Source organism: Macrobrachium rosenbergii, chromosome 32, assembly GCF_040412425.1.
Source record: "Macrobrachium rosenbergii isolate ZJJX-2024 chromosome 32, ASM4041242v1, whole genome shotgun sequence".
Taxonomy (NCBI): domain Eukaryota; kingdom Metazoa; phylum Arthropoda; class Malacostraca; order Decapoda; family Palaemonidae; genus Macrobrachium; species Macrobrachium rosenbergii.
The window spans coordinates 9,704,580-9,726,723 of record NC_089772.1 but is presented as its reverse complement, the minus strand read 5'-3'; the positions used below and the strand labels follow the sequence as shown (position 1 = coordinate 9,726,723).

The 22,144-nt window shown below is 36.1% G+C and overlaps 1 protein-coding gene across 3 annotated transcripts in view; it reads right to left on the bottom strand.

Moving 5' to 3' along the window:
- The window catches only part of LOC136855653 (bone morphogenetic protein receptor type-2-like), a 151,533-nt gene that overhangs the window by 12,331 nt on the left and 117,058 nt on the right, over nucleotides 1-22,144 (bottom strand). For all 3 annotated transcript variants that reach the window (XM_067132854.1, XM_067132853.1, XM_067132855.1), the window contains 8 exons: nucleotides 14,483-14,641; nucleotides 9,511-9,702; nucleotides 8,112-8,267; nucleotides 7,617-7,799; nucleotides 6,066-6,235; nucleotides 2,830-3,022; nucleotides 958-1,173; nucleotides 323-544 (listed from right to left, as the gene is read on the bottom strand). In XM_067132854.1, the coding sequence (XP_066988955.1) occupies nucleotides 323-544; nucleotides 958-1,173; nucleotides 2,830-3,022; nucleotides 6,066-6,235; nucleotides 7,617-7,799; nucleotides 8,112-8,267; nucleotides 9,511-9,702; nucleotides 14,483-14,546 (1,396 nt within the window). In that variant the 5' untranslated portion in view covers nucleotides 14,547-14,641. The remainder of the gene's footprint in view (nucleotides 1-322; nucleotides 545-957; nucleotides 1,174-2,829; nucleotides 3,023-6,065; nucleotides 6,236-7,616; nucleotides 7,800-8,111; nucleotides 8,268-9,510; nucleotides 9,703-14,482; nucleotides 14,642-22,144) is intronic.

Here is a 22,144-nt window from a genome sequence, read left to right as displayed (position 1 = left end):
GTATGGTCATTTCATCATTTCATACTATATAATAAGCATAATTATGAGATAACAATTCAGACTAATAGTTTGACAAACAAAGCACATAAATAATTTCCTACACAGTAAACTTCAGAAACAGCAGGTTCCTACATTTCTCTTAGGGAAGGTTGCTTGACAAATGACCAAGAAAAATAATTTTTCTTTCAGAAAGGTAAAAGGTATCATTACTGGGCAAGAGGACACTGAACATATAGCATTAAATATTAGAGCATTGAAGACTTTTTTGTTGAACTCCAATAAAATCTTCACAAAAAACTGGTTTAAAACAATGTAACTTTACCTAGAGTCTGTTCAACAGCTGGAGCAGAGGATGAAGCTGTTATTGTTGTTTCTACTGTTGCTTCTGAAATACTTGATTCCTTATCCCTTGGAGTAAGAGCATTACTGATAACTTTTCCACCATTACCCATAAGGCCACTAAACATTTCACCTTGACGCTGAGTAACGCCCATATGAGACATAGGGTTGATTGTAGGACTAACTCCATTTACTCCAAGACTCGCTGTAAAAATACCAAAGGTCACCTATAATTTCAAATCACAGAAACATTAGTGAAATAAATCTTACTCCTCTTATCATATGTGACTTCAAATTTTATATGTAAACTAAATCCCTATGCATCCTTCCATAACTTGTAATTCAGTATGATTCAGGATATGTTTACTGGAAATTCCTCCTACAGGCTTAAGGACAGTCTGTGACTGAAAAACATGTGCTAAAATAAAGTGTATTTCTTTTAACTTTTCCTTTAAAGATGATGAATCCATCTGATGCGAAAGCACAATATCTATTCAGCACTTCTGCCTATTGACAATGAAAGCACTTGAAAGGAGTTACATGCTTAATTTTTTGACATTGATCACATCTGTAAACAAAAACTCAAATGTAAAAAACAGTTCGTAGTACTGTACTCACATTTATATCTTTCCCAAAGAACAGGCAATTCAGACAACCGTCCCTCCACACACATTGCTGAAAGTCTTGCTTCAGCATCATGATCCCAACAATCTTCTATTGTTTCCTTCAGTAACCTAATAGCAGGATTTGTGTCTTTCCACACAGGATGGAACAAAGGGCGAGCTTTGTTACGTGCTACCAATACTTGCATCTGCTCAAAGGATGGGTGCAAACCTGAGAAAATGGGTAAGAATATCATAATTAAACACTAACATATTTGCATATTTTGAAGCATGGAATTGGGTACATTAGACATGTATCCCAATACACTATTACATTAAGTATTAAAGAAATCTATTTACCCTAGGTGTAATATGCATTTCGTCATATACACTGTACTTCTACTTCTAAACATTCAAGGTCTGGAATAACAGTGCTTTCTTGTGACTTAGAGGGACAGGAGTCGTTGCTTGTCCCAAGCGAACCCAAGCTGAGACCAGGGCAAAGACCCTGGTGAATACCTGGGAGGCTGTCGCTAGCATGAAGCAAAGAACCTTGAATTGGAAGACCTTCCCTTGGCACATGAATCATACGAACTTCCTAGAGTCACAATGTGTTAGGATCTGAAAGTATACATCTTGAAGGCTGACTGAGATCATGAAATTTCCCTCTCTGAATCTAACAATGAATGTGCCAACTCCACAGTGAACAGTGTCTGTCTGATGCAGCTGCTCAGTTCTGAGAGGTCTATGACAAGTGTCCAGCCTCCTGATGCTTTCTCAACCTAGCCAAGAAGTCTAAAAATGCCAAGTGAGAAGGAGACCTATAATCTTTAGAGAAGGCCTTACTTTCCTCAACTGCATTAAAGATTTTATGTCTCATCTCCTTATTAGAATGAGGAATGGGTTTCATGAACAAAGGATGGCCCTGCCAGAAGGAGGGGGGGGATGGGAAATGGTTACTAGGGGAAGGAAAGTTCTATGAGGATTTAACATTACTTCTGGCATTGGTCATGGCTAGATGAGGGATCTTTCTTTGTCTTCCTCCATCTCTTCTCACAACACTCCCACTGAGGAGAAGGCCAAGCAGCACATTCAGGACAGGGAATCAAGGTTACATTCTTTCCTCCTGCAAGAAATAGACTGAGGGTAGATGTACTGATAAGGGACATCAATTGACTATAGGGTTGACCATGGCCCCTGCAGCAGTGTTGGTCTTGCTTACCCTCTATAAGGACAAATGGCCAACAAAAGAAGACACAAAATAGTAAACAAAGAACTGCCCATAGGCACACAGGGCATACTCAATAAGCACAAATTAGCACAGAAAAGTACAAAGAGCAGCCAAGAACACGTATAAAAAGACACAAAGCACAAGAAGTACTCAATCAGCACATAAGCAACAAGAGCAACACATGTTAAGTCTACCAGAGGCAGAACAGTTGGTAGGGTTGGTTGGGAGGCTTGGCAACCCCCCCCCCTTCTCCAATTGGGTACCCACCCTTGTTAGTCAATAAACAGCCAGTCCAGCACATACCATAAAGGATACTCCATACTGTATATGAAAGGTATGGTGTTGGTATCCCCCTTAGGAGCAACTGTGAATTCATCCTTAAGTACATTCATGTCTCCAGCTTCTGGTATATCTGTCAAATTATCTCCTCATGTCTCTAATTCATGACCTCACAAAAATGTTCTCCCCAACATAGTCATTATTCTTCTGATGTTATTACTGTATCATCTCCTTCTGACAAGTATTTTCCTTTTTTTCACCCTTTAATAATTTCTCAGTACCTTTCATTTTTTATGAGTTTCTGGATAACACAGCAGAAAGGATAACTAAGAACGGGTTAATCAGGTTAATATTGTATATACTGTACATCTAACTCACCAATCTCAGCTTGGAAGGGCAACATATGCGGTGGAGGCTGAAGTCCTTGGTAGAGGTCATGGCAGCGAGCAGCACATTCCCACAATACAAGCCCTAATGCATATATATCAATCTGTTTTAAAGCTGCTTCACAGTCTCGAAGATTAACAGCACCTTCTAAGACTTCTGGAGCCATGTAACGTAATGTACCAACCTGTAAAACACATACTTGATTCACTTCATTGTCGGGTATCAACCCATGAGAAAAATTTCAAGTACTTTAGTAAAAAACTGAGTTGAATGTTATAGCTTTGTCAGCACTATAGATTTTATGTACAATATCCCATTTATGGCATGTACTCATTTTTTAAAAGGGGGCTATAGCAAATTCCAAAAGAACATCAACAACACCCATCCTGAACATAATTGTCACCTTAGTCTTGCATATGTATCCCTACACTAAAAATGTAAAAATATACCTTTAAAAAAGATTTGGTTTTTACATAAAGTAAATATGCTAAGCAAATATCCCTTGAAAATTTGCTTCCCCCTCCCCCCCCCACTAGAGAGAAATGCATCACACAGCTTAAAGAAAAACTCTATACGAATTCGAAAGTGTTGAAGTCGCTATAAAATTCAACAGAACATGCTAAAAAAAAAAGTTGTCCTAAATGAAAAAAAAAAAAACTGCTAAAAAATATTTGCATATACTTAAATGTACAGTTTTCCATGGCTACTAAATTTCAAGTACTAACTCAGTTTAATGAAATACAATCTAAAAGAGCTAACTAATTCTTCTAGGACAACAGAAATTGCAGCTAGGGGCTGAAGGGATGCTGCAAAGAACCTGAAGTAATGCCTTCACTGCACTGTATGAGGTGCACTGACGGCACAGTCATCAGCATAATTAACCTCCATAAGTCAAACTTTTCCTTTCGTGGGTTTGGACATCGAGTGATTTCTCTCCATATGGTCAAAGTCTTCATTTATATCCTTTTTCTACCAGTTCCATATCTATTTTTAAGAAGCAGCATAAAGACCCATAGGTTGACCCAGAACATCACAGGTAGTAAGTTGACCAAATACCTTTGAGATACTACCACTGGAAAAAAATAGGACCATTCAAAGACTGGCCAGTCGGGCATTGGATCCTCTCTCATCAGGTATGGCTCCTTTCCTTGGCCCACATATATATACTGAATATAGTATGGTACATTCTCTACACAATCTCTTCTTTCCTTACTGACCTAAGGTCACTGATTATACCACACACTGTCGTTCTATTATTTCCAGCTTATTTTATAAAACTCAAAATAAGTTAATGACCTATGTACTACGTTCTAATACCATGACCAGACAAATGGGGTGGATTGAGTTTCTTAGGGCATATGGATTTGTAAAAAAGCTGATACCCCAATAAAACCAATACCAAGTCCCTAACACCCTACTACTGTTGAGCTAAAATTTCCAAGAAATTTTATAAAGAACAATTTTTTTTTTGGTGCAAGATAATAAACCTTATGCTTAACTTAATAAACTAATACACCATACATACTTAAACAATTAATACAATAAAATTAAATTTGTCTACATAATACTAGGTGATGCACAATAGATAATAGTCAATGAATGTGGTTCAAGATGGCTGCTGACTTGCACTTATTTTGATTTAATAAAATATACTGTAGCTATCAAGGACACAACCCTGTCATGAATCAGGGATTACAGATAAATCTATATACGTCCTTTCTTAAACTACAAAGAGAATTTTTATATTGTAACAATGGAATCTGATATTTTTAAAGTATATTTCTAAATCAAGAGTCCATGTATTTATATTGTATAAGACAAGACTGTATCTCATAAGTCATCATGTGGTAACATAGTATAAAGATTACCAAGATTTAAGGATTATTTTTAATGATTGAATCGATTCTAATATTTTGCTATTATTTTTAATGATCTAGTTATTACTTTCTTTGTTATCAATTAAAATTTAAGTTTATCCTAAATTAAATCAAGCAAAATGTTAATTTATTATTTCAATTTACTGAGCTCATTATATTTATCCAAATAGTAAAAATTTTATGAAATTTTGATATGGTACACATGAAGGGTAAACTCCACAAAGAATGTGCCCCGTTATTTGACTTAACTATGTCTATTTATTTAGATCAATATTGTACTTCTCAAAGTTGTTGCTAGATTCTGTTTCTGAGATAAAAACTTGTGCAAAATATATTTTACATATAAATCCAAAATTAATATTAGCCTTACCTGACTATTCATATGTATGATTACTTACTGAAAAATGAAGACCCATTCCAACGTTGCAAAAGAACTATACGTACACACTTTACTGAATGTTGTGGAATAATCTAATTAAAATCCTAAGACATCAATTAAGTCCCCACGAAACTTCATGATGACATCTAAAGAACTGAACTGCATCCTGCCTCTTGTGTCTAATCCTTGGTGAAGTACTATCCCATCTCGCATTCCTTATCTAATCCTTATGTCACTATAATCTATATTCCTAGAATATAGTGAAATTATAATACCAAACACCTATCACTATGTTCAAAATTGCCATCATTGTATTGGACCTTGTATCAACAACTTCCAGCTGGCGCCAGAAGATTTATCCAAATGGTAAGACCTCAGGTTTGTTAGCTATGAAAAATACAAATTAATTAATATGTCACAGTGCACATTCACATATATGGTGTTGTGAGGATATTCTCAAATGCTTTCTATTTTTATTTTCTTTTCAGAAATGAAAAATATCATTCTCAAATGCTTTCTATTTTTAATTTTCTTTTCAGAAATGAAAAATAATTACATCATTCCTTGATTGTCCAACCCTGGAAAAATTGTATACATAACATTTTTTCACCCAGAGTGCTTAAATTTTAAGGAATTTCAAGAAATCTTAATCATTATAGGATATTTTTTTTACAGTAATTACAACTCAACATTAATCAATATATACATGACAGTAATTTTTTGCAATAATTATAGCCAGACATTAACTACAGATGCGTACAAAGGTTATACAACACCGAGTCTAATCAATATTAGGGCTGCATAAAAAGTGACAAATCTAAAATCAATTTGTATTTTTCATAATTAACAAACCTGTGGTCTTAACTTAAGGGATTAATTCTCTAGCGCCTGTTGGAGTCCAGTTAAAAATACCACAAGGAATTGGTGGCACCAGGTAATTCCTGTCAACTTTTGTCTACCAATAAACTCACATCTGTTAATGACGAAGTTTCCGCATGTTGTTCCTCCCCATTGATGTAGTACTTGGCACCTTGTGTGTGTATGGCAAAACCCAAATCAGAAACCACACAAGACATATTTTCAGTCAACAGTAAGTTTCGTGTGTTGAAGTCTCGATGACAGACGCACGGCTTAGTAATATCTGAAACAAGTGAAAACCAATTATTATTTTCTATTATGGCAATAATATACTGTAATGGTAAACTACTGTATATTACACATTAGTATACAGTAATAGTATATAGTCCTGTAATACAATTTAGCCCTTAAAACTGTGGTTAAACTATCTAATAATAATAAAAATAATCTAACAGACTTCAATACTGCCCTGATGACTTGAGGTAAATTAAGAGGAAGCAATTTTAAAAGGTAGAATCCTTGTTTTTAATACTTTCAATTTACAAACCAATCATGGCACACATTAGTGTGTCCCTAATGCTGCTGCCGTTTCAGCCATCGGAGAGTGTAATCATTTCTATACAATTATTGCTCCTGAATTCTGTCTTAAAATTTCTAACTCATGTACTGTATCTACATGGCAAACTTGTATCTCACTAAAGATAGCACTCTAAATGAATTAATTTAGCAATGAGCTTCCATGGCTAAGCTGTACAACACTATGTCACTGGAAATTAAAACCAGACATACCAGTAATTAATAATCATCAGAGATGAGAAGAGTCTTATCCTGATATGGGACACTGCAACGTAAGACTGTCTTTTAGAAGGCTAATGACATTAGAAGTCTGTGATTGTTTGCATTGCCTATGCTGCACAACATACAATGCATTTAGAATGTAGGTTGTGATTATAAATTGAGAATTAAAATAAAGAATATGTTAATGTGCCAGATGCAAAATAATTATCATCATGATAAACCATGACAAAATCAACCCGTACCCAAAACCATTACCTAGTTTTAAAATCAATTTCCTACTGCCATTACCAAATATCTTAAAAATACCACTGAACTAAAAACCTACATTATAACATCTCTTCACTAAAACACTCCTTCCACCTGTAACTCAACCAGATTTTTAAAAAATTTACAATACAATTCAAACTTGATACTGCAAGCAGCAGACTGTAAGAATTTCTTTATAAGATTCAGACACAAATCTTGTAATGATTTATAAATTGCATCTTGGTGACTCTCACTAGGACAGTTCATTATTATACATAATTTTTAAGACCATCAAGACAAAAATCTCAACCTCCTTAAGATAGCCCACAAGAGAAATCTGAAGACTTGATAATAAACAAATTTTATTTATAATTTTATTTACTCACCATTAGATATAAAAACATGAGGCTAAAAAAAAAAAAAAAATAATAATACAAAATTTCCACTTAGCAGGCTATCATATGTACTTAGCTGAGCTTGACATCTACTGTACATAGTATAGCATAATTCTGTTAATCCCATTATCAGTTTTCAGTTTACAGGTAAAGAAACAAAGGAATACACAGTCTTGACAACAAATCCAATAATAAAACAACTAGAAAAAAGTAATAGTTACTTACCACCTCTCCTAATATCTGAGTGAAGATGAGAAAGACCTCTGGTAGCACTAAGTACAATTTGACAGAAAGTGGACCAGCTAAGTGTATTTTCTGCTAGATACGAGCTAAGGCGACCAAGGGGGCAGTAGGATAAAACCAAAGCGTATGACAAACTACCATCTGGACCAGTGCATTCACCACCACCTGCAATGCAGATCATTAAAAAACACCATTTTAAACTGTGAAGTGAATTTAAAGAAATGTCAGCTATACCTGCCTTAGTTCCCTATACAGTGAATAATTTATTTTTTGATCATCTGAACTTCTGCGCAATACGAATATAAAACGAACAAAGGTACCTACAAAACGCTACCTGAAATACTACAAAAATTAGTTTCTCATGAAAACTAATATTAGTGAAGTAATACTAATGGTATGATAAACACAAAAACTAGTGAATTTTTTAGAAAATCTTTCAGTAAAAAAAATGATTTTCTCATCGTATTTCACACTTACCTAGATATGCTAGTAAGTTTGGATGTTCCATCAAAGGCAAGGAATATATATATTTTTCATTCATAAAAGATGATTTATAGTGCTGGGGGAATACTTTGACGGCCACTTCCTCGCCATTAACAACTGCTCTGTAAGCGGTTCCATATCGACCCTGACCTGAAGGAGAAATATTTCCTTGTTAACAAAACACTTGAGAATTTAAACTGAAATGAATAAGCAGAAATAAACTAAGTTTAATTATGAAACAATATGTATACATTTACTGCATTAAAATGAGCAAAGTGTTCATTAGAAGGCACAAATGAACAAGGGAGTAATTCTCAATGACTTGCCACAAGTTAAATTATGAAAAATTACATAACTCCACTTCAGCACTGTACTTATCTTTCTTGACATGAAGGATATTTTACATGAACTACATTTTCAGAAATTTAGGTCATAAGTGGGGATGGATTTAAAGTAGGGAATGTACAGTACCCTATACTGAATAAGATGTACTTAGAGAACAGTCTGCATTTACATTTAAAGTTGCAAAAAACATAAACTTAAGACTTGATACAAACAATTATTTCTTCTACTGATAATTATACATAGTCTGGACCAAGACCATGTAATGCATGAACACAACTGTAGATTAGATTAAATTTATGAAACTCAATTATGAAAATTCAGCAGTAAAGCCAAACACTGGGGTACTTTTGACCATTTAGCACTTTATACAGCGAAACAAGGGAGTTTGAGTGGTTGGACAGCAAGACTGAAGAAAGGAAGCAGAATGGAGATAAAGTAAGTCTAAAACTGGGTGCCACTAAGGACTTGAGGGACGCTGCAAACAATTTCAGTAATGCATACAGTTCACCATGTGAGGTGCACCGATGACACTACTCCCTACAGGGAAACGCACAATCAAAATATTTTATACCAAAAGAAAAATTCTTTTAATACAAAAATTATAATTAACATTTCTGTTATAAATCTAATTATTGCTTGGAACCTAGTCCAACAGTACTGGAATCTTTCCAAATTCTTCTAAAGACTTTATTCCTACAGAAAAATAAAAACCCAAAACTTTAAGTTTATAAGGCATAAATTGCAAAAATTATTCAATTTTACCAAAATAAAACTGTTCCTCTGATACAGTATTTACAAAACTGTTTGACAGCTCTTATCTATTACACTAACACTATTTGTTGCACATTTACTTTTACAACATACAAAAGACAAAAATCTCCTGGAGTGAAGATAAACTATTCAGCTCATCAAATTTAAGAGTTTACAGAAATATTTAAAATATTTATTGACAAATATGACGTACATAGTCTACATCACGATGACTTCTTGAAGTAAACCATGCTGGTAAAAACATTCAAGTATAAAACGTATCTCAAAGCAAACTTACCAATTGATTCCATAAATTTTAGAGAGTCCAAATCAATGGATGGGGAGTTGGGAGTTTCTTCAGCAGGGACAGCATTTGCAGGTGGTTTGGATTTTCTAAACCTTAAGATAACAACAGCCAAACATCCCAAAACAAGTCCAACACCACATATCACCAACACAACTATAACCATATTTCGTTTATTATCGTCTTCTGAAATACAACAAGGAGATGATAATGAATAAAATGACCAATAACACAACTTCAGAAAAACTTTGTTACAAAGATCTTATCATTGATATCTTGAATGAGCATCAACCTTGCAAAGCACTAACACCTGATTTAACACTGATATATGTGAGACAATAAAACAATTAAAATTTAAAAAACACTATAAGTGAATTACCTATAATGAAAATGACATCAATAGCACATTCCAATCTGATCAAAATCAAAGCTGCCAACATAAGCTCGAAATGTAATCATTCTTAAGACATACTCGTAGCACTCAATCAAAAACTCAATTTTTGGGGATCTCACAATTTTATTTCATGTCAGATTTTTAAGAAGAGCACTTCAAAGAGGTTTTGACTCAACTCTAATAAGACTGTCCTGAAAGCTTGGTTATACATGATTATATTTTATATAATAAATCTCAAAACTTAATAATTTACACAACCTAAACTGTCAATCCGGACAAAATTACAAAACACATCATCTGTTCTTGGCTGAATTTAGGGCAGTTACATAAAAACAAAGTTTTATAGTTTTGGCTAAATTGAATTCTCTACTGTCAATGATTGGGTCATGTCAGGTGAATGTGTGTGTGAATATGAAGATTAGCTGAAACTATTTCGGTGAGATATTTAATTCTAAATAAAAAATCATGTGGTTTCAATTTCTTTTCATCTATAACAATTAAGCCCATTACTTAATAATGACTGCCAGTTGCTACAGATATTGGACTGCAATGATTCTGGGCAATCATGCATTATAACTAACACTGCATACATAATCCAGCCATACATGTAGCCAAAACTGTTTTGTCACCATCCGCCATTTTCTTTCATGCCTAAATTAACGTGGATCCAACATACTGTACATGTCTTCCAACACTTAGCTTCATGTAGTTTATGGAATACATGTACAAGACTGCTTTCCGGACTACAGATACCCTACCTAAGGCTTTCAATGACACCTCTAGTAACAGAAATTACAATTAAGTTGTCATACATTTCCTGGTATCTTAACGACCAACAATACAGTTTTACTGTGAAAACAGAAGCACTGTTTATAAAATAAGTGACTTGTTTTATTACATGTTCTTGCAGCAAACATACATCAGTGAGAGGTCATGACCCATCAGTACAAACTGTGTGTATGTTTCTATCACCATCATCAGTTTCAGTGCCATCAGCAAAAACAGGCCTCTACAAATTCATCCTCTCTTCCAGTATGCCATTACTTTGCTTTCATTTCCACAAATCTCCAAGCACCTTCAATCTACCTCATTGCTCTCATCTGTGTAAAGCTGGGTCTTCATTTAAACTGCTCTGGTGTCCAGAAGAGACCAGCTGACACTATCATGTATTATTCTCCCTGAGAGGATGCAAAAGATATGTCCAAACCATCGCAATCTCCCCATCATCATTACCTCATCTACATATTGGACTAATATAAATTTCACTTCTCACTCTACCATAAAATCTTAAAATTTTATTTTCGTGACACCAATTTTAAGATAACGTTTCATAGTCATATACCATGATTCATGTCCGTATAACAATAAAGATCGTAAAACAGTAAGGCAGTCCCCGGTTTACGACGGGGGTTCCGTTCTTACGCCGCGTCGTAAACCGAAAAATCATTGAAAATTGTCAAAAATCCAAAGAAAACCTTACTTTTAATGCTTTTGGTGCATTGAAAACGATGTAATCTGCATTTTTGTTGAGTTTTTCATCAAAAAACCTCAAAATTTTTACTATTCTGCCATTTTGGAGCCATATTTCTTCCGTCGGATCAGCGTCATAACCCCGGAACATGCATCTAAACCAGGAAATAATTTCTGATGAATATATTTGAAAAGCGTCGTAACCTCGGAACGTTGTGAGCCTGTGAGCCGGACCTGTCGTAAACCGGGGACTGCCTGTAATGTACTGATAATAATTGAACTTTTGAGTTAAAATTACAGTCTCGTTGTTCTCTGAATCTTGCACAGTATGCCTGCTGTTTGATTTGCCTTTTTTTAGCATTTGAAAAACTCAACCTCGTTAATCTTTTCTCCAGCTAGTGTTATTTCACCCCAAAAGCAAACTCTACCCTCATGCTTTCTGTTTTTCTTATGTTTAACTTAGGTCTCCTCTCTCCAGATATGATGCATTCTAATTAAGCAAGCTTTGTCAATTTGGCAGTGTTACTCTAACTAAAACAACACAATGTGCATATTCTAAATCTGTCAAGTTTCTAACATTACTCCCATCTAAACCTCTTCCATCTCCACCCACTTTTTCATTATAAAGTCCCTGAAGTCCTTGAGAGGGGTAAACAGCAAAGGTGATATAACATTTCCGTTTATCATCCCACTATTACACTGCAAATTCACTTGACCTGACTCCAACACTGTCTTTGCATGTGCTTTATCTATGGACAGTTTCAATTAGATCCACAATGAACTGGAATGCCATGGTGACTTAAGAACTTCCATTATATTGGTCTGTGAACACTGTCAAATGGCTTCTCATGATCAACACAAAGCCATGAAATGGGGATTTTTAATTCCATACACTGCTGCACAATATGCCTCAAAACACATCTGATCAATGCAACGTCTGTCTTTCCTCAATTTATTTTGCTAGACAGCTGAGGATGAGTGCACTGAATACAGTAGTTTCATAACATGTGAGCTAGTGCAATGCCAATACAACAACACATTCAGTTGGGTTAGCTTTCTTTGATGCCACTGTTATGACTTCAAATTCCCAATCAACATTGTTTCCTCATTCATTTCGTTTTCAGCTACCATCTCTGCAATTGTTCCATCACAATCTTAAGTTTCCTCACTACTGATTTCATTTCAATAAGCGTGAATTCATTCGCTAATGTATTCTGGTCCATTAATCAAATTATCTCCCCATCATCTTATATTTATGACTTCACAAAATTATTTTGCCTATTGCTGTCTTTCCTCTCCTGATTTTAATCTTGAACCATATGATTTGGTAAATTAAAAAGGCTACATGCTCCAATTTTGTGTACTGCCCCAAGGAAGAAGAGGAAGTTCTACAACAGGAGGGAATGTTATATTTCATTTGTGAATTCAATAATATGACAACTAGTTGCAAACTTGAAATGACTGTGTATGAATATAAAAAACTTTTTCCCTTTGAAATTCCCAAGCCAGCAGGAATCTGCTGTTTTCTTTTTTGCACCGTGTAAAACAAGCTGTGACCGTGCAGTAATGTAAATAAAGAAAATTAATCCATGTACATTATTCCTAACACTTATGTATTAGGTAACAGACAGGTAATATTTACAGCAACAAGAAACAGTGTGCTCCTCAGAACACCAACTTGGAGAACCCAGTTATTTATTCTATAAACACTGGCATAAATATACCGTAATCTATCCTTCAATAGAGTATTAAATACTGAAAAAAAATCTTTCACAGCATCATGATACATCTCGATCAGAATATCAAAGACAATAAACAAAATAATGTTGTACATGAAGTCATTGTTTAGGAGGCAACAACGTTCACAAAAGCCCCGAAGTAAAAGAGTGCTCTCCCAGCCAAGCCATGAAACTTCTATGACGTAGTCATGCCACATCTCTATCAGCCAATCACAGGCGTTTTAAAAATGCATAGTTACTTTTGAGCCAATATCAGTCATGAAAGCTCCACAGCAGAAGAGTGCTCTCTTAGCACCCCCAATCTGCTCTCCCAGGCCTTCCACCCCCAACAAATGAATACCCCAGTCTGCCCCACCACAAAACTTCTTTATCAGTGTGCTGTGTGAACTATTAATGGCATTACCATTATGCTCTTCCCCCTGTGCAGTACTGCAAACCAAACGGAAGGCATTTTATTCACTGTATATATCTACATATATATTGTGGTGGGCTACAGTTGCATGCAGATAGTGGCAAATTGGTTAAAGTGCAGATATGGATAGTGAGGGATGCAATAAACATCAACACTGCATTCGTGCTGAAATTATGTGAAACAATAATAATTCATCATTATGGTATTGTCAGGTGGATTTTAGGTAAAACTGGGTGAATATAAAAGAAGTACTGTATATACGTAGTTTAAATGTCAGTTATTGTTAACCTAACAGTGGTTGAATTTGTTTATCCACTGTGTAAACCCCCATCTGGAACCCACCGAGATACTGTAATTACCAAATAGGAGAACACTGATAAAATTGAGGCACTGTTCAAATCATGGTACTCTTGACATAAAAATAAACTCTAGTGCTCAGTGAAACAGACCCATTTGAGATAATGTAAGAAAATGTAAGAACAAGTAACATCAAATGATTAATATGTAATGTCAACTGATAATATCATGGCTAAACAGCTGCATATATTAGATAATGGTAATTAACAGCATAACCATAATCAAATGGGCTCATAACCCCTAAGTTGATACTAAATTTACCTGAGATGTAAACTGATCTGGAGTTTGTTTACATTCCCACAGAGTCTAATAACTGTTAAATTGGTTATGAGAGAGGTCCGTTTTAAGAATTTATTCAAGCAGTCATTCCAGGCTGTCAAGTTGATTCTTTCCTGTGTTGAATACAACCTTGATCAATTCTTCTGGAATTTTATGCCTTGACAACTTGCAGTGTGGGATACTCATTCAGTCTGGTCAATGAATGATTATGAAGACCACCCTATTCTGAGAGAGAGAGTGCCTGCAAGAGCATGTATATGGACTTTATTCTAAAGACCATTTTTGTCCCACACGACACAGACAAAATAATCTCACCTGGATCCGGTGCAACAGGAGGCTGAGTTGAAATTGTCATCACATCAACATTATCATTGCACATATCACCGGTACAGCAGCAGAAAAACGTATTATTCAATTTTTGACTAGTTGCAGTGCAAGAAGACTTTTGGCATGATTTCTCAGGAGACCAACATCCTGTAAAGAGAAAACAAGTATATATATTCATGTCAAAATAATATATAAAGAAAGACACATTATATGTGTATATATATAATATATATGTACATACATACACACACACACACATATATATATATATATATATATATATATATATATATATATATATATATATATATATATATATATATATATATATATAGATATATATATATATATATATATATATATATATATATATGTATATATATATATATATATATTATACACACAGTTAATGTTTGTGAATAGAAAAGTCACAGTGCATGTGATAAAAATTCATAAACATATATATATATATATATATATATATATATATATATATATATATATTATCATAAGACCTGATTTTATATGTTAAGATGCAACAGAACCAATTTCAAATATCCTTCCATGATACGGGTCTGTAGACTTGTGCAATACCTTACTCATAATCCACAGAAACATTCATAAGGGGATTTCTAATTTTCATACACTGATGCAAGTGCAATGCCTCTATGTTCAGCACATTCAGTTAACGTCACCTTTCTTTGTTACCTTTGCTACGACTTCCAGTCCTCAATGAATGGTAATAATATAATGTACAGTATCCCATGTTCGTAATGCGATTTACTTAATTTGGGCCACATATCTAAAAGGCTTCTGTATCACTCACCAAAGGTCAACAAAGCGATCCATGACTTTACCCAAAGACATATCCTATGAACAATGCTAATTACCTTTACAAAAGAGGCGAAATATAAATGTTACCCCCGGTCTGTTTTCCATTGACCCTAGAGCATCTTCTCTTCTTAAATCTGACTTGAAGTCATCAAAAAACTCATCTCATGGGAAACCCATGTTCAGTAAAATACGATGCATCTGTCCTTTTTTATTTCAGTGAGCCCTCATTTGCAAATTCTCGTGATGTATGTACAGTATATGTAAGTATATGTGTGTGTGTGTGTGTGTGTATATATATATATATATATATATATATATATATATATATATATATATATATATATATATATATATATATATATATATATATATATATATATATATACACACACACACACACACTTCATCAACTCTCGTGGTGCAACAAGTGTGCAACAAAGCAAAGGAAATGATTCATTAAAATGGCATTTATCGGCGCAAATGGACTACATGGCCTTCCTTTCTAGAAATCAGAGCCATCTTGAACTATATCAAGTCTTTGCAGTTTTGAACCAAGATGCAGTAGCATGAGAAAGCCACTACACAGATGCCACTCAGAGTTGTCTAATAACGAGAAAATAATACCTTATTTCCAAGTGAGTTGAGCAATGAAACGCTGTTTTGCATTACTAATGTCACACTAAAGAATGGCAACACATGACCTCAAGTATAAGATGCGTCGTGTTCTTTTAAATATCGTTAGCAATACTCAAATAAAAAAAAACCGATCTAGGAACTTCAGTCCATGCGCAATTTAGAGGCCACACGAGAACTCTGCTCTGAGTAGCGCCTTTGAAAAAGGACCTACGAACATGACAAGTCAAATGCCACAGATCTTACGAGGCCCGTTGAGAGGCATACCATTCAATCAGGCCCAAGTGCATTCACATTCCTCCGAAATCTCGAGGTCCAATCAACATGAATGGTCGGGGTCGTATATTAGCCAGCGACGTCGTCGCCACTGCTCGATCGTGAGGTATAGTCCATTAATCCCCAAGTACTATTCACAATCATAACATTGCGAGTTCTTCTGCATTGTGAGTCACGACGTTATCGAAGGATGTATCTGCTCGTGCAGCCTTCAAAGGAAGCGACGAAGAGGTGCGGCTTTTTGGCCGTTTTACTTATCAAAGAAATCTTTGCCCAAATGACCTGACGAGATGCATCATCCTCAGTCTGGATATTTTGCAGTTTTGAGACAAGTCATAACCAATTAATGCTGATACATAACGAGAAAAAAAACTCCTACGAAAATAAAAATGAAAGAGTTCTACCGAACTAGCATAAAAAAATCTGACGCCTCATTCAGTATTCCAATAAAATCCAATTCAAGAAAACCTGCACTGGTTATCATTGCTCCCATGTATGTGAACATTTCAAAATTTCATAAGCGAGGATGTCCAGTACATATCTCTTTGAATTAGATTATAGAGAAAGATTAAAAAAAAAGCAAATCAGATAAAACTGAAATGTCGCTTACGAAAGATGACAATGCTCAATACTCGTCTCTAGTAAGATCAGTATTGCTCTACAAACAAGAATCGTGATGTGATATTGAAACCAAAAGATTTTCTCGATTCAAAAATGAAGCTTCACGAAGAATATCAGGAGTCAGTTGAAGAGAACATCAGAAGGCAGCAGGCAGGATACGGGGAATGGAAATGGCTTTTGGACATGTTCGTCTGCTAGCTGGACTCCTCTGGAAGACCCACACCTACTTGGATGAGAAATTGGGGAGGGAGGCTGCAGATGACGGCAGATTTGTGGAAGACATCGAACTAGAAAGACATGAATGGCAGGATTTGACAGAGGCCCTTTGCGTCACACGGCGCCGCCGGAGGCGATGATGCTTAGGAGATAGTTTTTAAAAGGTTTTATAATGACAACGCATGAGTCTGCCCGCAAAACATGAATGTGGGTGTCAGCTTACCACGAACAAACACAGTACAACAAGTAAATCAAACACTGAAACAAACGGGAATGATAAGACGGCAGAAAAAAACCACTGCAATCATCTATTACACTAGTATGCACTGATCTGAGGAGTTATTGAATCATGTTGTATAGTTTTTACGACTTGACCAAGGCTAACATCGGCAAATTGATCGTATGTTAAAAATTCTCTAATTTCTTAAACCAAATCCTGAAATACCAGGAACGACTAAAATAGGAGAAAGAGGAAAATTAAGTCTCTTTCACAGTTAATTACCGCTGGTAAAAATAATTAGCCAAACTACCTTTAATTAGTAACAACAGAACCCCGAATAAATCTCCCAAAACATTACGTCGAGTTAACGATCCGGATTTCAATAACGAGACTAAAGATATATGAGAGAGAGAGAGAGAGAGAGAGAGAGAGAGAGAGAGAGAGAGAGAGAGAGAGAGAGAGAATGAATGCACACAGTCCAAAAGGACGTCATCTTCTAACAAACAGTCCAATCCATGGCGGGGAAGAGATCACTCGACAGAGCCCAAGTGTATGATAATGATTATGGAGAGGAGGAGGAGGAGGATGAAACTCGGGGCATGGCAGATAAGGGAGGGAACCAAGAATGCCACAAGAACGACAAAGAGAAGCTGATGAGGGCGATAGCGGGCAAGTCAAAAGAAGAAGAATGGCCCATGCGAAGGGGGTCCATCGTCAACCGAAGTCATATCGCGCTCCATTGTGTCTCTATTATTAATAAATGGAAGGTCAAGATGGCCATCAGCACTCGCCTAATTGATTCTTCTCTTTGCTTTCGCCGTGCCGCCTGGCCAACAGACAAAACTGTTTTCATGAAGACGACACCAAGTTCTTTACACGCGAGTTTCTGTCGGACATCAAAAGCATTTAAACATTTACTAAATATCCTTGTAACGTATTCATTGTGCCCAGTTCGTCAAACAATGAAGCCGAAATTTCGCTGTTATCTATAACAGATCACATCACATTCAACGCAGACAATCTGCGCCGTAAGTGAATACAAAAGAATATGCCAGAACCCCTAGATGACGGACTTGTCTAATGAAGAACCCATAAACCTCTCCATAATCACTGGCCGAAGAAAGATCCAACTCTCTGCTCAGCGGCGGCAAGACAAAAGCCTATTCAATTAATTCCTCTCAAGGGCAAGGGTTAGACCACCAGGGAAAAGAACCTATGAAGTACTAAGTAACTAGTTCTAGTTGCAACTGCGGTTTGGTGCTGTAAGAGAAAGCAAGACATCATGGGTCGACATCTTCTAAAACTCTTTAGTCTTAAGAGTATGTCTTTCATCTCACGTTCGCAATCAAAGTGTATGCCAGACTAGGCCTGTAGGCCTATCTACTAGGAATTGAGCAATATTGCTTCCATTTTATTTATTTTATTTATTTTTCAGTCCTCTTGAAATTGACCTGCCTAGAATGGTCCGAAAATCTAACGGTCGCGCGGAGGGAAGTCGATTAGAAATTGCCGATTTCTCAATGTCATTTTCTCTGACAGTATTCAGTCATCAGAAGATTACACTTTCCGCAACGTCGCCATAATACACTATATCCTTAGTGTCCTTTTGGACATTTCTCGCTGTACTGATAAGCTCACTTGCCTTTGGTTTCAAGGGACCAACCTTTTCGAAACGCAACCTTTGTCAATCCCACTGGATACTAAATTCCTTAGCCATTCGCTTGTTACAGCAATACAAAACCATTTCAAAGTTCATGACAAATCAGAGCAATGTGGACGAATCTTAAGGCATATTTCCTTCAGGCCTACATACAGATGTTTATATTCTATAATTAGAAGAGTAAATATTTACAGCTTTAGATGTAAAACTTGATAGATTCAGTACTTCCATCTAAAACTGCAAACATTTGACATTTTCTCATTCGTCAGCTGTTATGCATTAAGGCAGGCGACAGCAATGTATTACTCATTAAGGTACATGACAGAAATATACAAGTTAATTGCCTTATCAGTCCCCCTTCTACCTCCACGAACAGGCCCCCTCAAAAAAAAATAAAAAAATCATGGGATTCTGTTTGCATTAACCCTTTGCTCAGCAAAGGGTAACTCAATCACACGGTAGATGAGAATGAAATCTGTTGGGCGTTTAGATAACCAAGCTCTAAGAAGAGACAACTTCAATTTCGTGGTTAGCGGCCACCGTTCCTTATCACTCGTCCTCTACAACTTGAAGGAGATCAGGATAAGTAAACGAAAAATCTGAGATGTAGGAAACCGCACCGAGCCTTCGAGTGCTTATCTACTCTCCTGACGATATGATAACATGAAGAGAGGTTGGTTTTTAAAGCTAAAACTGGTGATGCTTCGATAGTAAATAAAGGAATAATCTGCTCTCTGTTGAAGATCACGAAATTATGAAGCACGGATCCGGAATGGTCTTAAAAATCCAGCATGAAAAAAAATAAGTTTTTGATGTGTTGCAAAGTTGAATGATGTTTATTTATTATATTTCAAATCCACAAGTTCTGACTCTGAAAACTAAGCCTGTAATTTTAATGGCCCAACAAATGCCTTAAAACCTGAAAGATCTGGAAGCCTATGACGTTAAAACACCCGTTCAATCGAAATCCAGTGCCTGAATTAGTTATGTCACTCGATGTTACGATATGTGACTGCAAAGACTCACACTTTTCCTACATTCCTAGTCTTTGCATTGTCTACTTACTTCTTCAGAGAGAGAGAGAGAGAGAGAGAGAGAGAGAGAGAGAGAGAGAGAGAGAGAGAGAGAGAGAGAGAGAGAGAACTGTTTTTACAAATTCTTTGCCCGAATCCTTTAGCCTGGGAAAGAAGACAACATCGTGGGGTTCCATCCATGCCGATGATCAATGCGGCGATAGCGTTAATGAGGGGTCATGACCATTATTTGCCCTAAGGTCATCTTGCCCTGGCTTTAAGCTTACAGGATTTTGCTGACTAAGTAGACCGGCTGAAACCCGCTGGAGAATTTCCAGGTAAACGAACTGTTCTCATGTACATCGCAAAAGGTATCTGAAATTAGAAATTCGCACTCAACATACAGACGGTACTGTATTTCGACGTATAGTAATTGTGGTTATGCCTGGTACGGTAATATGTAACAGTCTGTTATTATGGAACAGTTTCTTGATATCAACACTGTAAGTTGGACAGTTTAACACTGAAGGAGACATTCAAGGGAAAAAATAAGTTAAGGACATATTAACGCATACATTCTAATAAGTGAATATCGTTTTGTTACACGCAAATAAAAGATAGAAGAAGAGTGCTTCCAGCATGCCTGCTTTGGGTTTCAGCTCTGAAAACCACTTGATGTAAATTACCACCAAAGGATTACTTGATTGGAGAGTGAAATCAGCGGGCTTTATATCGATATGAAATATCTGTTCCACGCCAATGATTTGCTTGACTCTTTTAGAATATATGTTTGTATACACATGAATATGCATATTTTATACATAAACACACACACACACACACACACACACACACACACACACACATATATATATACATATATATATATATATATATATATATATATATATATATATATATATATATATATATATATATAAATAAACAAACCTCTGACCTTTCGTAAAAATGTTCTGCCATTTCAACACCTCAGGCTTCAAAATAATCTGCAAGGTTTTTTTTACATCATAGTATATTGCAATCGGAATGGCGCAAGCCACACCACACGTATTAAAACACCAAGCTCTTGCGAAGTTCAAGCTGCCATCCCATCTCAGAGCATCACAGCTCCGACGTATTCTTTCCTCCATCCTGTGCAAAACGAGCTCCATGGAGCGCAAGTCAAGAATATCGGTCTGTCAAACGCGTTGAGATAAATCACGTGGGCGGTGTTGGGGCGAGCTGAGGCCGAGTTATACTTCTCCGTTTTACTCCAGCTGAAAACATCGCCTTTTACTCTACAAGAACAATAATGAATGCCATGCGATGGTGGACCGTGGGAGCATCTGCGAGTGTGAAGTGTTGTTTGTCATTGACGCCGCCAGGAAAAATGAGCGTCCAATACGCGTGACAAACGGCTCAGCGGTGATGACTTACATAGTCTGTCAATAGGTCCGTCAGGGTTATGTAGGTGGAGCCCTTAATGAACTCATTCATAAATGTATTAGGCATTCTACTTTAATCTCCATCAGGTGCTGAAAGGTCATTTCAATGTTCCATTATATTCAGGAAATAATTTCGTTACAGATGTCATTTCAGCCACGTGAGGTTTGTAACGACAATAAGCTTACGGTACTGGAATACTTTGTTAGTTGTGTTGAAAGCATTCAGCTACAGAGCACCTATCATGCATGCAAGTTGTGGAAAGTTGCAATGAATCGTGACTGAAACACGTGTGAGACTGATTTTTAGTTGCTGTTTCAGTGAAACAGTCGCTTCCATAAATCTGGGAAACACTCGCAAAGAGGCTTAAGTAAAGATCAGATATAATCCATCAGAGGCAAAAAGCGATTAACCATACAGAACCGAACTAACACGGAGAAACAGCAAAGTTCTTTTGCGGATTAACCACACACTTGGCTGTAGAACTTGGCTGAATCCTAATGAAAACGGTAGTTTTTGTTAGGATCAAGAAATTTTTGAAAAAGCACCAGTGATCCAACCGACCAGTCAAAGGAAGTTGAGCCACAACTTCGCTCAAGAGTTTTCAAGGATTTAGTCCTGTGTAGACATCATCATCAGATGTACCATAACTCCATAAGTTCTAAACATTTCTAAAAAATATAAAGATGGGATCTTAAAATTCACATAAGTAAAATGCTGTCGCGTCAGCTTGT